Source organism: Ylistrum balloti, unplaced genomic scaffold (genome assembly GCF_031769215.1).
Source record: "Ylistrum balloti isolate Yb309-2 unplaced genomic scaffold, AGI_CSIRO_Ybal_v1 Utg371046, whole genome shotgun sequence".
NCBI lineage: Eukaryota > Metazoa > Mollusca > Bivalvia > Pectinida > Pectinidae > Ylistrum > Ylistrum balloti.
Genome location: NW_026782579.1, coordinates 63,586 through 75,463, shown reverse-complemented (window position 1 = coordinate 75,463; position 11,878 = coordinate 63,586). Strand labels below are relative to the sequence as shown.

Sequence of the window (11,878 nt, the reverse complement as noted above, 5' to 3'; positions counted from 1 at the left end):
TCGTTAAAACGGTTTTGTCTTCTTCTTGAAAATTCTTGAACCGATTACAGTAAAATTTTGCAAAAAACTTTATGGCTTAAGACGCACCAAATTGTGAATTTCATGATCTCCAACCCCGAGGGGCGGGGACAGTCAAATTGATTGAAACTTCAAAAATCTTCTTCTGAAATCTCAGGTATGATAGAATCAAGTATTCTTCATTGATGAAAAGGCTTTCAGATGATTTACCAAAATCGTAAATTGCATGACCCTAGGGTCTCGCAGAGAGGGGGTAAAGTTTACTATTGTTTATATAGGAAAACAATATTTTTTAACATTATTTTCTATTGAAAGTAGTTCAGAGCATGTTAGAATTATTAGTTTTAGATGATAGTTTTACGACTTGCACGTATTGACTATGGCTGACCCCAAGGGGCAGCTGGACGGGGCTAAAAATGGGTCAAATTGACTGAAATTAAAAAAAAATCATCTTCTCAAAATCCTAGGTCTGTACAATCGAGTACTCTTCATTGATAGAGAGGCCTTCAGGTGCTTTACCAAAATTGTAAATTTCATGACTCCAGGGATTGCATTTCGTCATGGGGAGGGGGTAAAATATGCTATAGTTTATATAGGAAAATTTCATTTTTGAACATTGTTTTCTATTAGAAGTAGTTTGGACCAGGTTAGAATTATTAGTTTAAGATAATAGTTTAACGAGATGCACATATTGACTTTGGCTGACCCCTTAGGGCTGGTCGGGGCCAAAAAAGGGTGACATTGACTGAAATTTCAAAGATGTTCTACTGTTCCTAGATGAAAGATTTTATATAGGAAAATTTTAATTTTGAGTGTAATATCTTTTAATTAAAACTTGGTTAGATGTATACACAATTTACATTTGTATTATGTGTACAATATGATTAAAAGTTATGTTGCCTTTTTTAACAAAATCATTCCTATGACATATTACAATAAGCACTGTGACTCGGATGACCGTTAAGGCCCTTGTGCCTCTTGTATTTTTTAGGAAACACTGTCACTGCCATTTATGTAGATCTAAGAGCTTTGAAAATTGTCTTCACACACGATCTGCAAATAGATAACCTCCAGAGATCCTCATAGAGGTGACAATTGACATTTTATACAATAAACCTTTATATAGTGTTAACTGACCTCTACATACAGATAAATGTTGGAAACGTCACACTCTAACCTTCTACTGGTTGTGTTACAAGAGTTTAAGGTGACCGTGTAGTCATCGAAACGTCCCACTCTAACCTTCTACTGGTTGTGTTACAAGAACTATAAGGTGACGTAGTCATGGAAACGTCACACTCAAATCTTCTACTGGCTGTGTTACAAGAACTATAAGGTGACCATGTAGTCATTGAAACGTCCCACTCTAACCTTCTACTGGTTGTGTTATAAGAACTACAAGGTGACCGTGTAGTCATCGAAACATCACACTCTAATCTTCTACTGGTTGTGTTACAAGAACTGTAAGGTGACGGTGTAGTCATCGAAACATCACACTCAAATCTTCTACTGGCTGTGTTACAAGAACTACAAGGTGACCATGTAGTCATTGAAATGCACACTCTAACCTTCTACTGGTTGTGTTACAAGAACTACAAGGTGACCGTGTAGTCATTGAAACGTCACACTCTAACCTTCTACTGGTTGTGTTATAAGAACTACAAGGTGACTGTGTAGTCATCGAAACATCACACTCTAATCTTCTGCTGGTTATATTATAAGAACTATAAGGTGACCGTGTAGTCATCGAAACGTCACACTCTAATCTACTGGTTGTGTTAAAAGAACTATAAGGTGATTGTGTAGTCATCGAAACGTCCCACTCTAATCTTCTATTGGTTGTGTTATAAGATGAAGGTGACCGTGTAGTCATCGAAACGTCACACTCTAATCTTCTACTGGTTGTGGTAAAAGAACTATAAGGTGATTGTGTAGTCATCGAAATGTCACACTCTAATCTTCTACTGGTTGTGTTAAAAGAACTATAAGGTGACCGTGTAGTCATCGAAACGTCCTTCTCTAATCTTCTACTGGTTGTGTTATAAGAACTATAAGGTGACCGTGTAGTCATCGAAACATCACACTCTAATCTTCTACTGGTTGTGTTATAAGAATTTCTATTCTATTGACATTACAAACCTGAAGAAAACGTTCCAAAATGACAGTGGTCGTTCACAGGGCAATAAACTCAGCTATTATTATCCATTATATAGATTATGTTGTTATATGCTCTAGAAATAAAAAGTTTGAAAATGGCCCAGAATCAAATTGTAAAAGGTACAAAGAGGCCCTTACTGAACATGACTTTAAAAGCTTCACCAAGGTCCTTCAAAAGTCTATAAGGCAATGTAGTGATATTCACAAGCAGAACTAAAAAAGAATGATAACAAGGAGCTGCAGAGCATTGTTCCCCACCCAGCTGTTGGACTGAACATCCAAACAAGACTTTTATAATGACATATTTTGACAAAAATTCTGTATCTTTCACTGCTGCTGTGTAAGGTATGAAGAGATTAGTTGAACTATTTATGAGGTACAACCCAGAAAAGCTTGTAACCAATAAATTTAGTATATTTTTCGTCACCGGTACAATCAGCACTATAGCCGTTATGTACAGAGTTGTGTCCAGACCTGTTGAAACGTTTGGAAGGTGTACACTGTAAAAATCTGACCAGTTTACTTTCCCATGGTAACAGAGAAAACGCCAAAATTGGAATTGTGCCAATAACAAAAAATACAAACTAGGATTTTAGCTTTTCATGGGTACAAAGTTTCATCAAGATCACTTAAATGTTTGTAAGTTACAACCCAGAAAATACAGCTAGGGTACTAGCTTTACATGGGTACAAAGTTTCATCAAGATCACTTAAATGTTTGTAAGTTATAACCTAGAAAATACAACTAGGGTACTAGCTTTACATGGGTACAAAGTTTCATCAAGATCAGTTAAATGTTTGTATGTTATAACCCAGAAAATACAACTAGGGTACTAGCTTTACATGGGTACAAAGTTTCATCAAGATCAGTTAAATGTTTGTAAATTATAACCCTGAAATGCTGTTTGGTAGGATGTACTAACAGAGGAACCCAGTTTGACAACCCCCACAGATGTGTTTCATGGAAAATGAAAAATATTGTTTATGAGGCGGACAGAAGGATCCCGGACAAAAGTGATGTGAAAAGCTCATCATCATCAAATGTAATTTATTTGAATGCCTCTGCTAGGATTCAAACCCATGACCTCTGTTCTGCTTGTCTGACTCTCAACCGATCGAGCTAAAGAGAGGTTCTCTCTAGCCGAGTGATATATTGTGGTTAGTATTTACCATGGTAACATACTTGACATCCAGGAAAGAACACGTCCTTGAGTGTTCAGAGGTTAAAGTGATCCTTATAAAAGTATCATTCCCTCCATGTGTGCCAATGTAGCATTCAGTATATATTTCAATGCTTTTGCTTGAATTAAAACCCAGGAACTCTGTGTTACTAATCAGCTGAGCTGATCAAACTAAAGGGAAGTTCTGTCTAGTCAAGCAGTATATTGTGGCTACTATTTACCAGGGTTACAGTTGGTTAAAATACAACAAAACAAAATGTTCAAATTTAATCATTTATCCATCTAAAACATTCAGGATTTGACAGGTAGTTACATAAAGTGATCTACCACTCCAGGAAACATCGGAAAGAACTTCGGGAAGCATGACTGGGAATCAATCTACAAGTAAGACAAAGTCCTATAGTACTTATGTGTGTCCTTACAAGTAAGACAAAGTCCTATAGTACTTATGTGTGTCCTTACAAGTAAGACAAAGTCCTATAGTACTTATGTGTGTCCTTACAAGTAAGACAAAGTCCTATAGTACTTATGTGTGTCCTTACAAGTAAGACAAAGTCATATGTGTGTGTCCTTACAAGTAAGACAAAGTCCTATAGTACTTATGTGTGTCCTTACAAGTAAGACAAAGTCCTATAGTACTTATGTGTGTCCTTACAAGTAAGACAAAGTCCTATGGGACTTATGTGTGTCCTTACAAGTAAGACAAAGTCCTATGGGACTTAGGTGTGTCCTTACAAGTAAGACAAAGTCCTATAGGACTTAGGTGTGTCCTTACAAGTAAGACAAAGTCCTACAGGACTTAGGTGTGTCCTTACAAGTAAGACAAAGTCCTACAGGACTTAGGTGTGTTCTTACAAGTAAGACAAAGTCCTACAGGACTTAGGTGTGTCCTTACAAGTAAGACAAAGTCCTACAGGACTTATGTGTGTCCTTAGATGTACATATCTGTACAGAGTGTAATATACTGTCATCCAATAAAAGTTAATTTGACAAAACATAAAAACCTGCACCAGGAAGACTGTAAACATTCTGTTTTCATTATGATTTTACTATAAACACCAAAATCCAATGTCTACAAAATAAAAAAAAGTAGGGAGAATTTTTTTTATTTTCTGTTAATAACAATCAAGATCATACACCAGTTAAAATTTTCCCACTATATGATTTTAATATAAATTTGTACTTTTTAATTGTATCTATACTAGTACAAAAACTGAAAAAGAATATACTAGACATATGCAGTGCCTGTTTTATACCTACGCAGGTAATAAAGTTTACCTGTACAATATTGTTTACCTGTTGGTATCATATTGTTCACCTGTACAGGTAATATTGTTTACCTGTTGATATAATGTTTACCTGTTGATATAATATTGTTTACCTGTTAATATAATATAGTTTACCTGTACAGGTAATATTGTTTACCTGTTGATATAATGTTTTTTACCTGTAGCCAATCATCAGACAATAAGAAGTTTTAAACTTGTATATAAACATAACAATAAATTCTTCACGATAATAATTACACTCCTCCTAAACAATCAACCTCATACGGTTCCACCTAAAGGACAACCTTAGGCAATACAACAGATATTATACAGTTTACATCTGCTATGCTTTATTTTTGTTTAAACAAGTCCACATTCAGGAAATGTTACAAGGAAGCTTTATTTACTTAACAAATGAAATATTTACGGTCAAGTCTTTTTTCAGATGGTGGTTCAAATTTTATGATTTCATCAAAAGCGTCATACTTTTCGCAGAAGTCAGGAAATGTATCAGTGACTTCTATATCAATTTTCATTTCCAATTTCTCTGTATTCAAGTACCTATTATTAACAGTTTTATTCTGTCCTCGAAAATAGCAAGAAAAAATAGAACACCTCAAATTCATGTTATTCTTTAACAGATCAGACAACAAACATCACCAGTAAACTGACCTCACTGAAAGCTCGAGTAATGGGATATCAATATCATAACATCAGAGAAGGATGATAATGTCAGCACTCTCTCTTGCTGAATGTAGTTCTCAAATCTCAAGGATAGCAATGGAATTCTAATAGGTATCACAATGTTTTATCAAAATTACAGCAATAAATATAGAAACATTGTGTTATCATCACATTTTTATTATAATCCTAGGGTGACATGATTGAAATGAAATACAGTACACAGATCAATACAACAAGAAAGTTACAACACTCGCTAAGTTACTGGAATGATCAGACAAGTCCTTGTGTTAACAATGATACAGTATAAATTACCTGTCCTTGTTTTAAGAATGGAGATTGTATCAATTTTCCAACTTCAGATAAATACAAGTAGAAAACAAGACAATAAATATTGCTATCATTATTTATCACACAACACCTGATTACCAACAGAACAAGATCTCTCTAAAGGACCTTCCTGCCTTAACCGTGGTTTCATTATCATTACTGTATACAGGAAACATTTAGCCATTTTGTTTCCTTAACCTCTTAAAAAATCTACTAATTTTGCCTGGTGTTAAATTCACTCTAAGCTTACATCAAATAAATATTTCAACTTAAACATATAACTCAATAGCCAACCTTTTATTTTTGTCCTAACAGCAAAATGGTGCAATGGCCCAAAATTCACCAATGACAAATGTTTCCCCGTAAATGTGAGGTTTTCTGCTCCTATCATTGAAAGATGTTCATCAATCATGTATTTTTGTGTTAACTCTGTTAGATTGACAATTTCTCTCGATTTAAGTTTGACTAGAATGATGTAGTATACAAAGGACTTTAATATCTGTCTGCCATGCTTTTCTGCTCTCAAACAACCTCAAAGGACCAAAAGGATTCATCTAAATGTTTAAAATATACTACTCCCGAAAAATCACAATAAACTTCAACCTCTAGAATTCAAGATGGCCCCAGCACAGTCTTCTATCTCACATTTTAACATCTTAAAGTATGGACCAACACAAAATATAAAATTTGATTACAATGTATTAATGCCTTTAAAAATGGCAATACATTTTATTGAATTTTAACTCAAAATTCAAGATATTAATTGTGAGTATATTCTTCTTTTTTCCAGTTTGAGAATGAGAAATTCACAACAAAAGACTTATGGAAACATTATCTGAGAAAAATTCAACTAGAACTTCTTGCGAAACTGGAAGAAAAACTCTGCTTTAAATGACAAAATTGCGGCCATGAAATGAAATAAAATGAAATAGGCATGAGTAAATACATGAGTAAATACTATAGAGAATTTCAAAACAAGAAAGATTCATTTACAGCCTACCAGAAAAATTTAACAAAAATTGACAGAAAGGTGGAAGATTAAACATCAAGGCTGTTAACCATCAACACTTTATGGTGAACTAACAATCACTTTTGAAATTGCCTGAAACAAAAGCACAACCTGCAAGGTTTCTATGAAGAAGGCCAATGCACCACAGACATGTGAAGAAGTTTTTCATATACAGAAGTGATTATCTCCCTTGCACCACTGCAATTCTGTTTTCTGTTATCAACAAAACTGACTGAACTAAAAATTTATTCAAAAACATGAATCAGTAATTGTGTAATAATTAAGCACAGATGTCACGATAAAATGCAGAATGCGAATAGGTTTTTTAATTACTTTTAATAGTTTGAAGTTTAAAACGATAGACAACCAATTTTGTTAAAGCATATTGCTATGAATTATCATGTCTTTTTAAACATTTAAACACAAAATAAGGTACCAATATGCATGGTAGGTCCTATAGTTGTATAACTCCACAGTAAATATTCAATGCTGTACATGAAAAGGTAAATTTTTCATAATAAAGAATTTTTATAAAACACTGATATACAAAAACATAATAAATATTTTATACCAAGACTTAGAAAGATGAAGTTACTGTATTGGCGATCATTATTTGGTAATAACCATCATATATATCAAAATAGTATGCAGATAGAAACAGACTACATTATATCTACAACTGACCAGTCAATCCATTTCAATAAAAATCTAACGGCTAATTTACATAAACTATAACAATGAATTCATGTGTTGAGAGTGAAGTGAATGTCTGACCGAAAAACTTCTAAAAGTCTTGATGGGGAAGTTAATGTCCAACAGAAAAACTTCTAAAAGTGTTAATGGTGATGTGAATGTCCGACAGAAAAACTTCTAAAAGTGTTGATGGTGAAGTTAATGTCCGACAGAAAAACTTCTAAAAGTGTTGATAGTGAAGTGAATGTCCGACCGAAAAACTTCTAAAAGTGTTGATGGTGAAGTTAATGTCCGACAGAAAAACTTCTAAACATGTTGATAGTGAAGTGAATGTCCGACAGAAAAACTTCTAAAAGTGTTGATAGTGAAGTGAATGTCCTACTGAAAAACTTCTAAAAGTGTTGACAGTGAAGTGAAAGCCTGACAGAAAAACTTCTAAACATGTTGATAGTGAAGTGAATGTCCGACAGAAAAACTTCTAAAAGTGTTGGTAGTGAAGAGAATGAAAAAGATCTGTGAACAAAAGTTGTTTAATAGCTATAAAGTCCTGTCAATCCAGGAAATTACACAGGGTTTAGATTGATATGTTGGTAGATTTTCCTGTTGTTTATCCACTTCCTGAATTATTGTATTGATGAAAGATGCTACATTACCTGTTATTGATAATAGAGATCAATTTAAGATCAGGCTAGCACATAGTGCTTACAACATTCATAAAATTACCAGGCATTGACTTAAACTGAATACCACTTATAACAACATGAATAGGTTTACCTCCCACTGAAAAGTCATTCTAACACGATAAATATATGGTAAATATTACCACGATAACGAAAACAAAACAATGAGTGTGGGAGTAAGGACAAACATACTGCATAGATGTTAACAATTGGTTGGCGTCCCTGTTCTGGCGATATGTCTAAGCACACAGACATATACCAGGACATCCCTGTTCTGGTGACATGTCTAAGCACACAGACATATACCAGGACGTCCCTGTTCTGGCGATATGTCTTAGCACACAGACATATACAAGGACGTCCCTGTTCTGGCATTATGTCTAAGCACACAGACGTATACCAGGACGTCCCTGTTCTGGTGATATGTCTCAGCACGCAGACATATATCAGGACGTCCCTGTTCTGGCATTATGTCTTAGCACACAGAAGTATACACGGACGTCCCTGTTCTGGGGATATGTCTTAGCACACAGATGTATACAAGGACGTCCCTGTTCTGGCGATATGTCTAAGCACACAGACATATACCAGGACGTCCCTGTTCTGGCAACATGTCTTAGCACACAGACGTATACCAGGACGTCCCTGTTCTGGCGATATGTCTCAGCAAGCAGACATATATCAGGACGTCCCTGTTCTGGCATTATGTCTTAGCACACAGACGTATACCAGGACGTCCCTGTTCTGGCAATACGTCTTAGCACACGGAAGTATACACGGACGTCCCTGTTCTGGGGATATGTCTTAGCACACAGATGTATACAAGGACGTCCCTGTTCTGGCATTATGTCTAAGCACACAGACATATACAAGGACGTCCCTGTTCTGGCGATATGGACGTCCCTGTTCTGGCGACATGTCTAAGCACACAGACATATACCAGGATGTCCCTGTTCTGGTGATATGTCTTAGCACACAGACATATACAAGGATGTCCCTGTTCTGGCGATATGTCTTAGCACACAGACGTATACAAGGACGTCCCTGTTCTGGCGATATGTCTTAGCACACAGACGTATACAAGGACGTCCCTGTTCTGGCGATATGTCTTAGCACACAGACGTATACAAGGACGTCCCTGTTCTGGCGACATGTCTAAGCACACAGACGTATACAAGGACGTCCCTGTTCTGGCGACATGTCTAAGCACACAGACGTATACCAGTAATATATCTTCGAAGATTAAGGTATAGATATTTTATGGTAACTTTATTTTGTGCTATCTATAATGACCATGAATATAACGGTATTTAATTTCCCACAAATATTACCAACTACACAGTAGGCTTAGCTTTTTGTCCCCTTCTTTAACAATATCGTTTACTAAGATGAAATCTAAAAACAAGAGATGCGTCTATAATACTTGGTCCAGTACAGTTTATATTTCCATGAATTTCATTATTTAATGAAAGTCAGGGAGATGGATTTTAGTCAGACATAATTACAAAGCTTATACACTGACTATTACCAGTGTGACTTACTGATAAAGTCTATCAGGAATACATGGATGTTCGAAAATACTCCTTTACATTTAGAATCATCGATATTTGGAATAACCTTCCTGAGTCGGTTGTTAAATCCAAAACAGTAGTAGAGATTGAAATTAGTTTAGATAATTATTGGAAAAATCGGGAGATAAACTTTAATTACTTTGCCAGTTATAAATCAGTCACCGGAGGCATAACCTAATATACTATGTATTTTATACTGCATACCAGTAATGATATGGATATAGAGGCAATTTAATGCCTGCGTCCATAAAATATCCTATGTATCCTATTGTATCTTATAATTATGAAGAACTACATTAATATAACTTCTACAATGTAACAAAATCTTTGTATTAATAGGTTTAGAAGAACACATGAATGAAATGATTAATAGTAGTATCTAGAGTTACAATGATAGGAAATCTCCTTGGATACTAAACAAGAGTTTATGTTATGTCTGAGACACAATGTAAACAGTTTGTGTAGAACAGAATGATCCATTCATACACTCTCAAGGTTGAGTCGTTTTTTTTCCAAGATTTTGTGTGATCAGGTCCGTACACTGTTGGATCCAATTAACAACAGATCACATAACAAATACATAAAACAAATAAAATGGCAGTACATTAAATAGACCCATGACAAAAAACGTTCAGCTAGTTTCATCCTCAAGATCCAAATCTAGAAAATCTTTGTCGCCTTGCCCCTGTGACGTAGCACCAACAAGAGCTGGTGATATACGGCCACGTTTTGCTGGCGGACTCTTCGTTACCGAGTCTGGACTTCCCGCATTGTTTCGATCAGTTTCTGTAGAACCTCTGCTATTTGTGCTGTCATCATCTTCTTCGTCGTCACTGTTAACAGGAGATATGGCTTGTCCTATTCTAGCACGACCTTCTTGGAGCCAACTTGTCTGGAAAAAAAATGGTGACAATTGTCATGTGTCAGTGTTTTTATCACTTCGCATGAGACGTGGAAGATACTTTCATATTTTTGTGATGAAAACTTAATCCGTATCCATTGTTACCCACCAAAGAATTCTAGCTGTTTAGAGTGGCATGGCATTAAAAACTGGCTGTGATAACAAACAAATGCTGAGTGGTATATTTTGTATAAATTAATCAAACAGGATTCCACTTCATAAGGAAAACTTTGGTAACAGGCCATCGAATATCAATGCCTTCCTTGTTACATGCTGGTTGCCATGGTGATTTAGACAAGAGATCCAATCAGGATCTTGCTTTAATTAAGTGTATTGTTGCTCCACATCATATTAGCAGCCACATGTAGGGAGTACCTGAGAGGTGGAGGGCGAGTGATAAACACAGAGGCCTGAACCATCATATTAGCAGCCACATGTAGGGAGTACCTGAGAGGTGGAGGGCAAGTGATAAACACAGAGGCCTGAACCATCATATTAGCAGCCACATGTAGCCAGTACCTGAGAGGTGGAGGGCGAGTGATAAACACAGAGGCCTGAACCATCATATTAGCAGCCACATGTAGCCAGTAACTGAGAGGTGGAGGACGAGTGATAAACACAGAGGCCTGAACCATCATATTAGCAGCCACATGTAGCCAGTACCTGAGAGGTGGAGGATGAGTGATAAAAACCTGAGCCACATGTAGGGAGTACCTGAGAGGTGGAGGGTGAGTGATAAACACAGAGGCCTGAACCATCATATTAGCAGCCACATGTAGGGAGTACCTGAGAGGTGGAGGGTGAGTGATAAACACAGAGGCCTGAACCATCATATTAGCAGCCACATGTAGGGAGTACCTGAGAGGTGGAGGGTGAGTGATAAACACAGAGGCCTGATAAACAGCCAGTAGGCCTGAACCATCACAGAGGCCTGAACCATTAGCAGCCACATGTAGCAAGTGATAAACACAGAGGCCTGTACAGCCACATGAGAGGAGAGGTGGAGGGCGAGTGATAAACAGAGGCCTGAACCATCATATTAGCAGCCACATGTAGCCAGTACCTGAGAGGTGGAGAGTGAGTGATAAACACAGAGGCCTGAACCATCATATTAGCAGCCACATGTAGCCAGTACCTGAGAGGTGGAGGGCGAGTGATAAACAGAGGCCTGAACCATCATATTAGCAGCCACATGTAGGGAGTACCTGAGAGGCGGAGGGCGAGTGACCTATTTTCTGACCAGTCCCAAAATGAAATAGGCATATCTAAGTACCAAGAAGAATCTGTATATGATATTTCAGAAGGATCCATTCAGTGATTCTCAAGAAAAATGGATAACAAAAACTGTTTACGGACAGACAGATGGACGGACGACGGACTACAGACGCAG

At 36.6% G+C, this 11,878-nt stretch overlaps 1 protein-coding gene across 1 annotated transcript in view; it reads right to left on the bottom strand.

Annotated features, from left to right (window-relative positions):
• Positions 1 to 10,115: 10,115 nt before the first annotated feature.
• The window catches only part of LOC132560291 (choline-phosphate cytidylyltransferase B-like), a 46,604-nt gene continuing 44,841 nt past the window's right edge, over positions 10,116 to 11,878 (bottom strand). The window contains exon 9 of the mRNA XM_060224955.1: positions 10,116 to 10,479. Coding sequence (XP_060080938.1) covers positions 10,219 to 10,479 — 261 coding nt within the window. The 3' untranslated portion in view covers positions 10,116 to 10,218. The remainder of the gene's footprint in view (positions 10,480 to 11,878) is intronic.